The sequence below is a fragment of the Fistularia commersonii genome, chromosome 14 (genome assembly GCF_037954325.1).
Source record: "Fistularia commersonii isolate RoL2024-O1a breed Wild chromosome 14, RoL_Fcom_v1.0, whole genome shotgun sequence".
NCBI classification, from domain to species: Eukaryota; Metazoa; Chordata; class Actinopteri; order Syngnathiformes; family Fistulariidae; genus Fistularia; species Fistularia commersonii.
Genome location: NC_141297.1, coordinates 10,483,844 through 10,501,411, shown reverse-complemented (window position 1 = coordinate 10,501,411; position 17,568 = coordinate 10,483,844). Strand labels below are relative to the sequence as shown.

The window sequence follows — 17,568 nt, the reverse complement described above, 5'->3', positions numbered from 1 at the left end:
AATATGATTTACACCAAATATTGGGAAAGATGATATGAAGAGGGATGATGCAGCAGAGGAGAAAGAGATTGGAGCAGAAGAATAAAAGGAAGTGGATGTTCAGGAATATCAACAATAATAAGGGAAGAAATATGACAGAGGGGAGATGTGGAGGCAGCTGAAGTGGCAGCTCCATAAAGAGAGTTTAAGCATCAGTTACAGCAAATATCAAGCGATAACATGTCTAGAAGTGGATAAAAAGACACTCGTACATACATTCTGTGACAAAAAATTGAGAGGACATAAGTTGTGTTGTCAAATTTAGAGCATTACATTTCTTTCTCTCTTGTGTGAGCTTTGACAAGTGTCACATTTATGCACTGGAGGGGCTGCGACTTGATATGAAAAGAGTCTAGCACACAGGAGATTAAGTGCAAGCAACAGCTGATATCAACAAAAAAGTGTTATTAGAACTAGACGTCATGACAGGGGAAGCTATTAAAAAAGAAAGTGAGCTGGAATGAAGGGAGAACATCTCAAAGGGTTAGTCTTTGGCCTCCCTCCTTGATCCATCCTCTCCTTTCCAAGGCTCACTTAACACTGACAGAATACAGCAAACATGATTACAGCTTACAGAGCAGAGGCCAGACATCAACACAATTGCAGGGCACTTTTTGACTGCTTGCGTGTGTTGTCAGACAAATAAGGAGGGCAGACCTCAAAACTTTGACAAGGTCATCACTTGAAAGTTATGATGAGTATTTCAAGTTGCCAAATTTAATGATTGTGTATGAAGAGAACAGAGAGAGGGGAACAGACCATGCGTAGGAAAAAATGAAGTTCAACAACGGACAGTATGATATGAGTAACAAGACCATCAGAGAGATAAAGATAGACATGAACATGAAAATTGAAGCCTCATTATAGGGAGGACCTAGTTTTGAGGTCTTCTGAAAATGGTTTTAAAAAAATGCAAACTGTTAAAAAAATGTATCAGCAATTGAAGAAAAGATATTTATTATAATCAAATATAATATAATATGATATCCCCTCCTTGAGCTGCCACCTTATCATGGTGATGGGGTTTGTTGTTGGGGCTTTACGCCCCTGGAAGGGTCACCCAAGGCAAACAGGTCCCTTGTGAGGGAAGCATGGCTAAGAAGACCCATTATGATTAAAAAAGGAACTGGACCCAGTTTTCCCTGCGTCACCAGGGCCCCCCCCGGAGCCAGGCCAGGGGCGGGGCTCGATGGTGAGCGCCTGGTGGCTGGGCCTGCACCCATGGGGCTCAGCCAGGCACAGCCCGAAGAGATGACATGGGTCTCTCTTCCCCTGGGCTAACCATCCATAGGATGTTACTCTGGAGTTGCCACCGCTGAGAGGCACCAGGTAGGTATGGGCATATTGATTGCCCTCCGACTTGGCGCCTGTGCATTGGTGTTCAAGAGGGTAGTGGACAAGAGGGTAGCCTCCCTCCGCCTTCAGGAGGGGAAGGCTTTTTGCCTGTTGTTTGCGGCTATGCACAGAGCAGCAGTTCAGTTTACCCACCTTTCTTGGGGTCCCTAGAGGGGCTGCTTGAGAGCTCTCCTACTGGGGGGGGGCTCATTCTACTGGGAGACGTCGACGCACACATGGGCAACGACAGTGCAACTTGGAAGGGCGTGATTTGGAGGAACTTATCCCTCAGATCTAAACCCAAGCGATGTTTTGTTACTGGACCTCTGTGTTTGTTACGAATTGTCCATAAGAAACACTATGTTCAGGCACAAAGGTGTCCATATGTGTCCGTATGCACCAACGCACTTTAGGCCGCAGTTCTTTGATCAGCCTTGCAGCGATATCATTGGACTGTCAACTGTCAGAAGGAGTTTCAACCCCTCGGCGCCTGTCGGGACGGCAATCCTCAAACCTAGTGGTGAGGAATGGCGTAAAACTGAAGAAGGAGTCCTATTGGCCCTTTCTGGCCTGTGGAGCTCTGGAAGCAGCTGACAGGTACCGGCAGGCAAAACGGCACATGCTCTGTCGGTCAGTGAGGCAAAAACTCAGGCATGTGAGGAGTTCAGGGAGACCATGGAGAAAGATTTCTGGAGGGCTTTAAGGAGATCCTGGTCCACCATCCGGCCGCTCAGGAGGGGGAAGCAGGGCTCCGTCAACACTGTGCACAACGGGAGCAGGGCACCGCTGACCTCAGCTCAAGATGATATAAATTAGTGCAAGGAATACTTCCGAGACCTCCTCAATCCTGTTGAAACACCTTCTAATGAGGAAGCAGAGCTGGGGGACTCTTGAGCGGACCCACCAATTTCCAGGGCTAAAGTTGCTGAAGCAGTCAAAAAGCTCTTCAGTAGCAGGGCCTCAGGGGTGGATGAGGTCCTGGCTGAAGGGCTGTCCTGGCTGACATGCCTCTGTGGGATTGCAATGACGTCAGGGACACTGCAGCTGGACTGGCAGACCCAGGTGGCTATTCCCCTTTTTAAAAAAAGGGGATCAGAGGGTGTGCTCCAACTCCAGGGGGAACACACACCTCAGCCTCCCTGGTAAGGTCTACTCAGCGGTCCTGAAAAGGATCTGTCGGGTCATTGAGCTTTAGATCCAGGTGGAGCAGTGTGGTTTTCTTCCTGGTCATAGAACAGTAGACCAGCTCTATACCATCAGCAGGGTCCTCGAGGGGGCATGGGAGTTTGCCCAACCAGTCTGCAAATGTTTTGTGGATCTGAAGTCGGCATTCGAGCATGTCCTGTGGGCAATCCTGTGGGGGGTGGTCCGGGAATATGGGGCACTGATCCCCGATATATGGGTTGCTCGGTCCCTGTTTGACTGGTGTCAGAGCTTGGTCCACATTGCCGGTTGTACATCTGATTTGTTTCCGGTGATAGTTGAACTCCGCTAGGGCTGCCCTTTATCACCGACTCTGTTCACAACTTTTATGGACAGAATTTCTCAAAGCAGCCAGGGCTTTGAGGGGATCCAGGTTGGTGGCCCCAAGTCTCCTCTTTTTCAGATGATGTTGTTCTGTTGACTTCATCAGTCCATGTTCTCCGGCTCTCGCTGAAGCACTTCGCAGCAGAAATGCGAAATGCCCGGGATGAGGATCGGCATCTCCAAATCCGAGAATGTTGTGCTCAACCGGGGAGGTCTTGCCCCAAGTGGAGGAGTTCAAGTATCTCGGGGTCTTGCTCATGAGAAAGGGAAGGATGGAGCTGAAGATCGACATGCGGATCTGTACCCAGCTGTTGTGGTGAAGAAGGAGCCAAGCCAGAAGGCAAAGCTCTCAATTTACTGGTCAAGCAGCATTCCCACCCTCGCCTATTGTCACAAGCTGTGGGTAGTGACCAAAAGAATGAGATCATGGATACAAGCGGCTGAAATTAGCTTTCTCCTCAGGGATGCCGGACTCTTCCTTAGAGATTGGGTGAGAAGATTGGCCATTTGACACACTGGAGAGACTTTTTCTCTAGGCAGGCCTGGGGACACTTTGGGATCCCAAGAGGAAGAGGGAGGTCTGGGCCTCTCTGTTCCAGCTGCTGCCCCGCAACCTGACTTCGGATAAGCGTTGGAAGATGGATGGATGAATGGATAACATAACATAACATAACATAGCATAGCATAGCATAACATAGCATAGCATAGCATAACAATCATATCATATAATTCCCCTGGTTTATAACAATTCAACAGTTGTCATCAAAAAGAAGCATTTTCTTACAGGTGTCTGTAACACATACTGCAGTTCAACATTTGAACAATTTTGTCAGTGTAGTTATGTCGTGTCCACTTTAATGTTTCTTCTGTAGTATTCTTAATTTGGAAATATGCCTATATTCTGGGACTCCCTTGTCCTCATGCGGCATCAAAGACCACCCACAGGGTTCAGAACCAAATTTGCATCAATGACAACACTGTGGAATTGAATAATTCAGACACAGCATGTAAAGGAGGAGTCAGGGTGGAGGTTGCCTGCAAAGCAGGGTGCAGGAGAAGCAGAAAATGTAAGCTGACAGAAAGACATTTTGCCAGAGCAGTATGAAGAAAGAAATTAGCTGAGCAAAGGGATGAAAATCATCATGCTGTCCAGGTTATGTAGACTGGGATCAGCTGATCATCAGCTGACTCAGCAGAATGGAAAGCAGAACAGAACTGCTTTCCTAGCCATACTGAATTAAGTCTGTGCTTGATTTTCATAAGAATGGACCAGTGAGCGAACAGCGAAATCTGCAGTCAAGTATTGTTTTCAATCCAAGACAACATAAATCCCCTGATTACAGTATTTTTAAGATAAACAACTGCTATTTCATGTCTCATTTGTAAACCACAATATTCAAGGGAGTATAAGGAGACTAACATAAAACCCATTGGGAAGCATCGATTTAAGCACTGAGAAGTAAAAAATATTTGGTGGTGCAGTGGTTAGCATTTCCACCTCACAGCAAGAAGATCCCTGGTTCAAATCCAACAGGGGGTCTTTCTGTGTTGAGTTTCTGTGTTCTTCCTATATCTGCATGGATGTCCTCCTGCAGTAGGTTCATTGCAGAGCCTAAATCGCTCGGATGTATGAATTTGAGACAGTGAATGATTGTTTGTCACTATATGTGGCCCTTCAATCGAGTGCCTCTCGCCCATTAACAGCTAGGATGGGATGGGCACATACTGTATCTCTCTATACAGCACCACTAACAGGAGACCTCCACTAGCAGAGTATGTTAAGTAGTATGCCTTTCTTTAACCTACAAACATGCACATCAACACTGAAAGCAAGCCAGAGATTCTGTCTACTCTTACCAGAATTTTTGGTTTTCTATTTGCTATTAATAGATTTAAATGTCTGCAAATTCAGTCCAAGATGTTTTCTGACAGCTAAGGGTTTGTTATTCTGAAATATATTTATTTCACAGTATTTGTCCAAATACACTTTCCAAAAATGTTGTTCCAAGAATACACTACTTCACAGCCTCAGATGCAGGTATTGGACCCTTGTAGTGGTTTCAAGGTCAGGGCTTAAATCTGACTGGTTTTGCTGTCAGGGCCACTTGACTACAGTGAAAGACTTAGGTTTTCAGCTTATTTTCAAACATCTGAAGAGAGCGGTAAGCACTTTTCACAAAAATAAAATAAAATAAAATAAAATAAAATAAAATAAAATAAAATAAAATAAAATAAAATAAAATAAAATAAAATAAAATAAATCCATCCATCCATCCATCCATCCATATAAATAGCAAAAAAAGTCATTCATTTTGCTCCCTAGTATGTAATGTTTGCTTGAAAAATCAATTAATTGCATGTTTTCTAGCGGTAAATCTGCACATTTAAGCAGTTTCTAAAAAAAAAATTATCATGCCTTAGACTCTTGATCATGTGGCAATCGCTCTGTCCCACAACAAGAACTCAACTACCTTTGAATTTACACAGTTCACAATAAAGTGGATATCCCTGCTAACAACGGAGTGGATATGAAATCTTCTCCTGTCAAATGTCTTTAGCTTTCCTATACTTTTTCCAGCACCGCACTAATGAGGTATATTCCGTCTTCTACTGGTTGTTTTTTTTTTTTGTTTTTGAACAATCACTGTTCAGTTTTCACAAAGAAACAAAGCAGTGTTTTGCATATGAAAAAATTCCCCTTACCTTCTATTAACAAGTAGGAGTGGATAATGTATGACCTTTCACCTGCCAATATTCCATAATGATTGGTAATAAATAAAGTTATTCACCTATACATTTTGTGCTTGGTTAACAAACTACTGTGGAGTTAACTAATAGATGCTTAAATTCATTCCGGTCCTGTTGAATCTCAGTCTGCAGTTTATCAATAATATAACAAAAACTTGCTTCTGCTGCCAGTTTAATAATCCAAAATGAAGATATAAATCATCCAACTGTAGTGTTATAAGGTTTAATGTTCAAAGAATCTATATAGGCAAAAAGATCAACTCACTTCTTGCTGCTGGTCTGTTTTCCTTGGGCCGCACAGCTGTAATTTCCGAGCTGCGTGCCGAAGCGAAGCGACAAGGCTGTATCACAGTCGTCAATGCTCACCACAGCAATCTTTTCATCTGACGGACCCTGGGCTTCACCGCTCATACTGCGCTTTGGCTGACACACACATACAAAAACACAAATAATATTATAATAAACCAAAGCGGAGATATGTCAAGACATGAAGAGGAATATTCATTACGCATAGTTTTACTCAAAACACATTGCACTATTTCAATATACTAAAGAACACATAATGTTTTGAGGAAAAAAGGGAAATATTGAGTTAGTCACACAAGAAATGAGTAAGAATGTAGTGGAGGGCAACAGAACAAACAACAGATCACACTCTCTCAGTACTGTCAGCTAGGTGAAAATGACAGAAGGAGACAAACAGAGAAAGAAAAGAAGTGTATGTGCACTCTGACACACACTCATACTCACATAGCGTATAGCTGGCTGAGGAAAATAAAAGAATATGAAGAAAATTAAAGGATATGCGCAGAGAGTAGTCGTGAATAAAACGGTGATGGGCAAATGCCCACATAATGGTGCACACACAAATATTTCAGCTCAAATCAAAGTGATTTGTCGGCATGAAAAGCATTTGTGGCAATGCAACAGGCGCATAAGAAAAAGTTGAATTATCGCCACAAGAATACTCTGCATGAACCCCATCAAAACAATATCAGTGTAGCAAAATGTGAGCTCATCTATGATATTAAGAAACTAGTAAGTCTCAATCAAAATGATTTGTAAACTCACCTTGTTGTAGTAGTGGATGTGGACTGAGTGCCAGTTGCCATCGCTCACACCTCCGGGCAGGAAGGGACTCACCTGGGTGGAAGATTCACCTTCAAAGGGATATTGGAAAGGGCATTTAGCAGGTAATCAATCAAAAAGGTTATCAAAACAGCTTGTTTTAGAAAGAACCAATTTATTTACTGACTGTTTTTCTTACTTTACATGTCACGGAATATGAAAGTTTGTTATTGTGACTGTGATGCTTTTGACTGTTGCTGTTTTTATTTGATTTTGACATGCAATGTGTGATGTGCAATGGTTGAAGAGACGAAGAGAGGTCGAGTACCTGTGGAATATTTCAGCACCACTTGTCCCTCCTGAATCTCCAGAGCAATGAAGTCATGTTTCTCATTGAAGCGTCCATTATAGAAGAGAAGGCCGTTGCGCTCCAGGGTTGCAAAACTTAAAATGGAACAAACAGAACCCCAAGTCCATTAGAGAAATACAGAACATTTTTGCAATGGTACTATGATTCTAAAGTATTCCTTTAGAACAGCAGTATCCTGAAAACGTAAAAGTTCCTTTTTTTTTACATTTACATATACAATTACAATTTTCTTTACTATTGAGAGGGATCTCTCCTGCCTTAGCAAGTGGAACATTGAATTTCAAATGCTGTGATACAGAATTCTTCACTTCAAATCATAAGCAAACGTTACTCCTGAACTGCCCGAGAGGAGCAAGCGTAATGCATTCAGATTGTATTAATTTTAATAAGCCATACTTCTACAGACTTCCAGCCTCTGAAGATGCTCACACTACATACAATCGTCCTCTTTCTGCAGCAAGGCCATGGGAATGGAACAAGGCTGAGCCTGTCATGTTAACAAAGCCTGATCAAAACCACTCTTTGACAGTTCAGTGCAGATGACATCTCCCCTGGCAACAACATATACTTTAGGCAGGTCTTCACTGCAAAGAAGTCTTTTTCAATGTTTTTGTCAACTATGAAAGAGGCATTAATCAAAATAATGCAAAGAGGCTACATTTCAATTGTGGATTCACGGTCGTAACCTCCTGTCTGTTCATTCTTTAGCAACATTAAAACCAGATGCCGTACCATTCAAAAGATCACGTTAATCCAACACTTCACACATCATCAAATGACAGCACCAGTTATATTCACACACAAAAAGGTCTTTCAGACTTAAAATGGGAATCAATATAGGATCTTTCTGTCACACAGATCTTTCATATCTTTCATCTGTTAAGAGGATTCAACTTCAGGCTTTAACGCAGAAAAAGAAGAGAGGTGTTTTGTTTCCCTCTCTTCTCTGCATGATAATGTATGTCCATAAAATTGAGAAATTTGACTGCAAAGTTATGGACTGTCATCTAGATATCAAGCAAGTACCAAAACTCCAACTGTCTTTTAAATTTACATCTATAACATTCATCATTATACATGTTTGCGGGTGTTTCCGCAGGTGTCTGACACACACCTGATTGTTTTAAAGCATGCAGTATTCTTTTATACTGGAATTATGTGGTATAATTTCTAGCCTCTGGATGTGGCCTGCACCAAAAGTTTCTATCCTTTGCAAGTGCAATTTTAGGTTAAAGACAGACAACTGAATCAAAAGAATCACCGGCAGGTCACACCCTCAGTGGCGTATCAAATATATATCAAATGATTGTGCAATAATCCATGTGCGATCCCATGGAGAAACAAAATAACTTTCATGACGATTAAAGCAAAATATATATTAGTACCAACCCTACTTGTGGGGTAAAACAGTGGGTCAGTAACCAACATTGTCAACATCATCAAACAGTTATATTGTCACTGTAACAACATGTTATTGTGATATAGGAGAGTTTATATGGAGAGTGTAACATTGTGAGGAATATGTTTTTTTTATCATGTCTGTGTGATGTTGCTAGCGTTATGTGCGAGAGGTACTGGTATTGACTAAAGAAGGTTATTCAGTACCCAGCATGAATCTTGTTTTTAGTTTAGCTAGAGCTCTTGCAGAGCACTGCATCATTCTGTCGGGCAACTCGCAGATCTCACCTTGAAGATAACAGAAATACCTGTAAGGTAATGTAACCTGAACCTTGCCAGAGAAATTGAAGTTGTCTTTACTGAGCTTTAGACACCCAAATGTTTTATATCTTTAAGGTATGGTTATTGTTCTTAGTTTCTACTTAATTATGCAACTATGATCATAGTTGGCGATGGTTTGAAAGATGATGGATATCATACATTCATTTGTCTATGATATCTGTGAGCATATGTTACATTTTTTATCCAGAAGACCTCATTAGCAGTAATGAGCTTCATGCTTTTCTTTGTTTAGAGGGCGACTACACATGGATTTCACCCCACATAACAAGCTCATATTTATCTGTTTCACCTCCTCAGGTATAGTTGGAAACTCTCGGAAGGTGAAAGATGAACAGTCGAAAGATGGACACTATTCGCAATAATAAAAGGAAACAGCTTTGGGAGAAAGCACGCAGCATGAATAATGAGCAAATCCTGGTTTGACCTGACGTGAAAGTCAGGCCAAAAAAACATTGCTTGCAGCAAACAGGATGCTAATAAGACATTGACTTATGGATAAGGGTTGACAGTCATAGCAATTTGTATCTACAGCTGAACACCTGTGAGTTAGTCACCAGTGGGCAACGTGGAAGTGAGAAAGCGTGGAGGAGAATGGGATTTGACTGTTTTACAAACTCCCAAGATTGAGACGCCCCTGAGCAAAGCCCAGGTTCCGAGGCTGACACCTTACATTTAGGTGTGAAAGTTTACAACATAAGAACAGACAAACTATCTTTCCTTGCAAAGGTTCATAAAACTATCGAATACTCAACATAGTTTTAGAAGAGGGAAAAACATTTATTGTCACATACAGTTATACATTGTGCGAGAAACAGCACGTTAGATGTTCAGGAGAGAAGGTCAGAGAAGCCAGACAGATGGTTCAGTCATGTACAAAGGAGGAATAGAGAATATATTGGTAGACGGATGCTGGAATTGGGGCTACCAGGCAAGAGGTCTCGAGGAAGACCAAAGAGAAGATTTATGGACGTAGTGAGAGAGGATATGAAGGTAGTTGGTGTGAGAGAGGAGGATACAAAGAATAGGGTTAGATGGAGTAAGTTGATTCGCTGTGGCGACCCCTGAAGGGAAAAGACGAAAGAATAAGAAGAAGAAGAAGAAGAAGAAGACAGTTATACATAGTGCACAAGATCAGCAAAATTCCACCACTGTATTCAACCCATCATAGATGCACCATAAGCTGTAGGTGGCTGAGGAGCAGGACCAGAGGAGCAATTTGGGGTTCAGTGTCTTGCTCAACAACACTTCGACAAGCTAAGAGGAACCGGGAATCGAACCAGGAACGTTCATTCCAAGGATGACCACTCTAATTCCCTGTGCCATGCCGCCACTGGTGTTTAAAAGAAAACACATATTCTTCTTTAACTGCACTTTATTTCTTGACTATGGCTCAAAAAGCCTGGGGTCGCATGTAACTGTTATGCAGCACTAAATGCACATCAGTAATGCACAAAGGCTAATTTGTAAAAAAAAAATATGATGAGCAAAGTTTCTAATATCAACCCCTTTACAGTGGCCACAAAACAACCCAGACGCAATGCCACCATAGAACTATCATTAGACTGCATCAATGTGGGCAGCAATCATAACCTAGTGTGACCACTCCTAAGGACCACTTTAAGTCTCCCACACACAATCATTCAGAATGCCAAAAAATGGTAAAGGGTATGCAGAACAACAGTCCCTCAGCTGTTAAATAAAGAATAACCCCCTGCAGTGTCATTAGCATTCCGTACATATTTACAAGTATCTTAGCGATAAAGAAAAATGAATGCCTATATATTCACGGGCAGCTTGGTATCGAGGAAGATTTTATAGAAACTCATATGCTTTAGTAAGGACAATTGATGTTCATTTTCTGACCTTGCTTTATAAAATTTTGTATTGATTTCGACAATAATTATTTAATGTCATCAATTTTTTTTAGGTAGCATGTTGTTGTATTTAAAAAATGGCTGAATTTGGACTGGAAATTGATGGAGATTATGTGGATTTTGTTGGAAAATAGATAATAAAAAATAGAAAACATAACCATGCATAATGTTTTTGTTTGACTTTGACATTTAAAATCAGATTAACACTTAAACCCTCCACCCTTTTCTGATAAAATCAATGATTAAATGAGTGTAAGAAATATATCAGGTCATTTCATAGAGAAGCATAAGATAAAAAACAGTCTTCTCTGAAAAAGCTATTGAGATGTCAATGCAAGGATGGTCAGGTACATAGAGTGGAAGGAGAGAATTTAGAGATCTTCGCAGCAAACCAGTAAATTGACAGATGAAAGAGGATAAAGCAAGCATTTCAAATAAGGAGGCATTGAAGCAGACAGACACACAACATGAATTACAGCTTCAAACTCTGAGATGGAGATGAAATAGATTAAAGGGAAGAGAAGAGAGACTCTTAGAGGCAGGGAATTGAAACTCGGATTGGTGTGGCAATGGGTTTCTGTCGCATGTCCATAGAATGACCAAGGAATGAAAAACAACACAGAGTTAAGTGCGTTCAAAAGAAAAACATACGTAAGGGTTATTTTATCTTATCTCTACTTACGTTAAAGAGATGGAAAGGTGAAATCTCTGTCTGAGGCCGCGGTACATGGCGAAGGACTTGGGCGGAAAGGAGCGAGCGGTGACAGTGCAGTACGGCCTTTCGTAACCCCCTGGAGGACACTCGCAGCGGAATCCACCACCTGAAACCTCCCTGCATGTCCCTCCATTGCGACACACTCCCGGAACACACCTGCCCTGCCTTCGGTCGAACTCACATCGGTCACCTGGGGTGAGGAAGAATCAAAAGACTGTCAAATCTCAGTGGGAGTAATTGCATTTACAGCACTTTTTTCATTTTTTTTATCACATTATTAACATACATATAGTACATGTCATCCACTTTGCTCACACATTATTAGTACAGCCAGTTCCTTCTTGCCATATGGCATTCCATCACTACTGACTCTGACTTATGAACATGTATATTCGTTTTTCTATTATATGACTACAACATGTTATTGATTCCCGTAGAGCAATAAGAGGAATGTAAATTATTGCACATAATGATTCATCAGATAATGCATTTATAAAACAACATAATTATTTGACAGAAAACTTATGCATGACGATTGGGGTAGCATATAAAAACAAAACCTATTTTTATGTGATTCAGTTGGTATAGACAATGAAAAAAATGAAAAAAAAAATAAACACAAAGACAACACCAGACATATTTTGCTGGCAGAAATGAACACACGCCAGTCGGGAGTGTCTCAAGAGGCAGAAACACCCACGTTACACACACACACACACACACAAACAGACATACAAACACACACAGAAGCTCAAACAAGCTAGTCATACTCGGTTTTCACCTTTCCTTGAGCATATTTGGACACACGCATTGTCTGACGTTTAGCAGCTGCTCACAAAAACCCCAATCCCTCTGCTCGCATATAAACAGAGCAGACAGGGCTTGAATGTAGCCTTAAGACAAAGTGCTCCTTCAGGATCCACTTCAGAACCTGCCAAGGGCTTCAACCACACACACAGACACACACGCACACACAGAGACACACACACACACTAACACAAGTATAGACACAAATCAAAAAATAAAATGCATGCACAAAATTATGCACAAACACACACAAAAATACACATAGATACAGACACAGATCATTGTCCATTTCCCTGAGGCTGTAGGGTTTTATCGTGTACCTGCCTCTGTAGGCACTTTGTCTGGGCTGTTTTTAGATGCCACAGTGCCCACTGGCAGAATCTTTGCAGCCCAAATTCGAAACACATACGCACGCTCAAATACACACATACAAGTAGGTATGCACTGATAGCTAACGTACCACAAATATGAGTCAATAGAAACCTTTATCTTTTATTCATTGTACTTTGGATTCTTATATCATCTGACATTCAAGATATTTACACACACAAAGACTGGCACATTGCTACACAGACACAAACACACACACACACACACACACACACACACACACACACACCTCAGGGTAGGTCATGACAATGCACACCCACACATACATATACACACAAAAAAAAACCTCAAACTCACTTACAAACACATGCTGACAGAAAGCATGGTGCGTAAATTTCATCATCCATTTTATCCCTTCATCATCCAACTCAACATTCTATATACTTTATATGTCTTGATTATTATATGAGCTATTATCATCAACCACTAGTGACACATATTACTTTTGAGATATAGACTATTTTCACATAGTGTCCAGTTACCCTTCTTCTCTTTCCATGTGGACTTGAAGTTGGGTCAGTCTGTTTTTCAGGTGTTTTTTTCAGCCCAATCTAATCTTCATTCCTCCAGCCTTCAAGCCTCAAGGAAAGAGATATGAAACTGAAAGGGCAAGTCTGGTTCGATGTCATTCCACAAGACCTTGCAGGTTTTTAGAGAGATCGAAAAAACAGCAACTCCAACTAGCTGCTTGTATCCCTGATATGGGCAAGAGTTTCACAAGGTTTTCTGGAATAGACTGTTACTTTGAATTCCCTATTTACATATTCTCTTGATGTGTTTGATGGCCTGTTTTGCCGATTCTCCTATATTCCATTTCCATGCCTCTTTCTCTCTCCCTGCCGTTATGTCCATTATTTTTTACTGACATTTTCAGTTTCTCACAACAAAAATAACTCAGAGGTCAAAACAGTCACACACACACATATCTTAGTCAATAAAACCCTGAGGACATTGAAATTACATCTGTCTGTCCTTATTTTACTCTCTGATGGTCTCCCTCTCCAATTTGACATATAATTTCATGTAAGTTGAAACAACAGGGAACCAATTAAAAAAAACCAATCACATATATTCAGACATACACACATGTGGTTCTAACACAGCACGTTTCCCCTGCCTTGGTCTGATGGACCCAGTCATCTGCACAGATCTCCTCATTAATATTAAAATAAATAAATAGACATTATTTCTAATGAATAATGCATTTAGAGGCACACACGCATATATGCACGCACAAACAAATTTAAGCAGACACACTTAGTGATTCATTTTCACACATATTTGTGGACAGGCTGAGATACTAGTAGGAAATAAGTGGATGGAATAAGACATACATATGTATGGTCACATAAACTGTAACTAAAATAAGAGCCACAGACCATAACACAGACACACAGACACGGACGAGACATGCACACCCACTCACACATTAATTAGCAGAACTAAACCAGAAAGAGATCTCAGAAGACAAGATTTTAAGCTGACTCAACATCAGTCTATTTAGTCTCTCCTTTTGCCCAGACAGTATGAAGGCGGTTCCCTTTTCAAGGCCGCACAAACACATATAAACTCACACCCTCTATACACACATAGACACCAATGGACACAAAGACCAAGCACTTTCTAATCAGATATCAGCCTGACACACATTGTCTGCACACACAGGTACACATAGAAATACAGATCAAGTCCCTGAGGGACCATTTTGTTTTACTTTCCTCTTTAGTGTTGACATATTTTAGTGAAATTTCAATTTTGAGATTTGCTGGGTTGCTTGAGTATGGCATGGCTAGTTTTATTTTTACACTCAAGACAAAACAAATAATATATGACTGAGGAGAAAGACCTCTTTCAAACAAACAATAAGAAATGGTATAACACTTCAGACAAGTGCATTAGAATAGTCATTAGAAAATATGAGGGTTATGACTCAAAGGAAAATCTAAATAACACTAATTGCTTTCCACTTATTCATTCTCACACATGCACTTTATCAGTTTTCTTATTCAGTAAATTATCACAGGCCACAGAACAGGTCGCTCAAGTTAAGCTCAGAAATCTGTTCTGGCAGGTAGGACTTAATTGACTGGATGTTAAACATGAATTTGTTTAAATTGTCATGATTTCGGATCACCTTGATGTACTGTCAAATCCCTACATTCTAATGTTGCTACTGGATGTGTAGTTCCCCTCTATCTTAAAAAAGTGACTCAGCATTAATACCCCAAAAATATAAGACAATGGAGACCTTCGATTTCCTTGAAGATCATAGTAAGATTTATAAACTGCCTTGTCATCCCTTTAAAAATAAATGTTCAGCATTTTTTCAGTACAAAAGTGACATCTCTTCTCTGTACTTGCAAAAGATGGCAGAAATTTGTATTTCACCACTCAGGCACTTAGAGAAATAATCGCATCCTAAAGTATTCGGCATGAAGTCCTTGTTTTGTATTAACTAAGGAGATAACAGTGTTATTTGATTTTAGATAATGAAGTCCTATCATGATGAATTTACAAGTCATAATATTTGCATTGGGGATTTTTCAGTTGATCTTTTGAGACAAACAGGCTACAAATGCCAAAAGCAAACCTTCATTCCAAAGAATGGATAATTTCAACCAGCAATATTTCGGTCTCTTTATTTTGCTTGGAACTACACATACTTGACTACTCATTCACTTTGTGGTATCGCCACGCATAATTCAAGTCTGCACATTAAGTGAAGGAAACAAGTCTGACAACTATCACTTGTGTTTTCCATCTAAAACGTAGAAAACAGTTTTCCTTTCAATCCATTCGACTCGGTTCTTGGCTCCTTCCTTCCGTTTCTTACCACCCCCTTAGATCTCTAAATAGAATACATGTCAAACTTTGCTGTTCTTTTCTTCATCCTCTCTTCATCGCTATTCTTTATCTTTTATATTTTTTCCTCCCCTCTTCTTACTCCGTAATGTATTCACACCACCCCTTCATTCATGCAGATGTTTTATTCATCAAAGCCGGTATCTTTCAGCCGCCCCCCGGCATCTTAGTTTGCCCCGCCCTACCTCCCATCCCATCATCCCCCTCCTCCACCCTAGCACATGGTGCATCCCTGAGGGCCGGTACACTCCCAGCAGCTCCTCTTTTTCTTCCTCTTGTCTTGCCCCTGTAGGCCCTGATCCCACTCCTTTTTTTTTTCTGGCTGGTTCTTTTTTTTTCCCTCCAAGACTCCCTCAAGAAAAACATAATGAGTCAAAATATCCCGATTACCCTGATCTGTGACTTTTTACACATATAAATTCTGTCATCTATTAAATTTACACAGTTTAAACAGGATCTTAAGCGATTTCTTCCATGTGCAGTTCAACTGATCAGTAGATGCTGATCCTACAGAAAAACCCTGTGGTATGCATGATTGTGCTTTGTGTTGTTTTCTTTTCTTTTGCTATTTTATATACAAGATGCTCAATAAATTTAATTTATTTTACTCTTGTGATTAATGTTTGCCTGGCTTTCTTTAATTTATTTGCTGGAACAGTCTCTTTTGCCCTTCTGCAGGCATCTTGGTTTATGTACATTTATTTATTGCCGTTCATTTAATGTCCTTGACTCCTGATTTTGTCCTTTTCCTTGCATTTTTTTTCTTTTTTTTCTATTTTTATCCTCCTGATGCATGATTATCATTACTTCTCATCATCTGTACCAATTTGCTGTTTCTGCTCTGTTTCCTTTATCTATTGACTAGTGCATAATTTCCTCTGTATTTCTCTGCCATCAAACTTATCACTCTTATGCCTCAACCTTCTTTCCAGTGTCTTGACTTAGTCTCTTCTTTCCTTTTCCATTTCCACTCTAAATTACCTTGATTGATCTCTCAGTTCCCTCTCTGCCTTTTTCAAACTGATTCCTTGTTATTGATAACCTTTGCTTCACACACTTCTGACACACATTTTGATTATTTCTACCCTCACACCTGTGTGTCTTTCCATATCTTTTATTTCATTTTCCAATTTCTTAATCATTCCTTTGTATCAGACGTTGTCATTTTTTCAATGTTGAATAATCTTTGCCTTGGCCTTTGATATTTTGTCTAAAAGTGAATTTCAGCCCCGTTCCAGTCAATATTCACTACACCCTCAAGTCGATCGATATCTAGTTTCTGTTATTTCACAGGGCCCCCCACAAGCACAGGAAACAACAAGATCATAACCTTTTTCTCTCAATATCTGAATGCTTCTAATAACTGCACTCTATAGAACACCTGATTATTTGGGTGAAGTTTATGATGGAAGTTTCCAGCCTACAACAGGAGTAGAGCCCCCTTGGAACTTTCTGATTTTATAGTTGCAATTGGAATTTTCAAGTCAGCTGAGTGCAAACTTGAGGCTATCAAAGATGTCACTGAAGAACATTTTGAAGAAAATTTTCAATGAGAGAGCAGGAAATAAGTCAGTATCATCAAACAAATATGTTCAATGTTGGATTTGGGAGAGCAATGGGCTGTTTATGTGATTGTTGAGTTAGTGAATTGGTAATATCCTGTGACAATCATGTTGTAATATCCCAGTATTCAGATGCCGTATGACAAATGTGTCAAAGTCAAGGCCTGCGGGCCCGGCGTGTAATCATATTCGGCCCGAAAGATAATTTTACATTATCGTCATTAATGGCCAGTCGATATGAAGCGCTGATAACACAATACTATACAATACTACAAATCCCATAATGCAATGCTTCAGCTGCCTTGCAGCGCTTTTCCCGCATCAATCAAGTCTAGCTTCTGTTGCCATAAGTTATTGCGAAGATAGCCTCTCATGATGCCGAAGAAAAAAGTGGATTCTGAAAACAGAGAAAATAATGGACAATAAATCGACACATGGGACAACGACTGGGAAAGACATTTTTGGAAAAGTATGTCAAAGTGTAACCAACATGAAACTATCCTGGAAAAAACTTATTGGACGTACAACTGA

At 40.4% G+C, this 17,568-nt stretch overlaps 1 protein-coding gene across 1 annotated transcript in view; it reads right to left on the bottom strand.

The window, feature by feature from the left end:
* celsr3 (cadherin, EGF LAG seven-pass G-type receptor 3) overlaps positions 1–17,568 on the bottom strand; it is a 108,056-nt gene that overhangs the window by 49,564 nt on the left and 40,924 nt on the right. The window contains exons 5-9 of the mRNA XM_086159992.1: positions 11,384–11,606; positions 7,046–7,161; positions 6,721–6,809; positions 6,400–6,414; positions 5,915–6,072 (exon numbers count right to left, since the gene is read on the bottom strand). Of these exons, the coding sequence (XP_086016118.1) occupies positions 5,915–6,072; positions 6,400–6,414; positions 6,721–6,809; positions 7,046–7,161; positions 11,384–11,606 (601 nt within the window). The remainder of the gene's footprint in view (positions 1–5,914; positions 6,073–6,399; positions 6,415–6,720; positions 6,810–7,045; positions 7,162–11,383; positions 11,607–17,568) is intronic.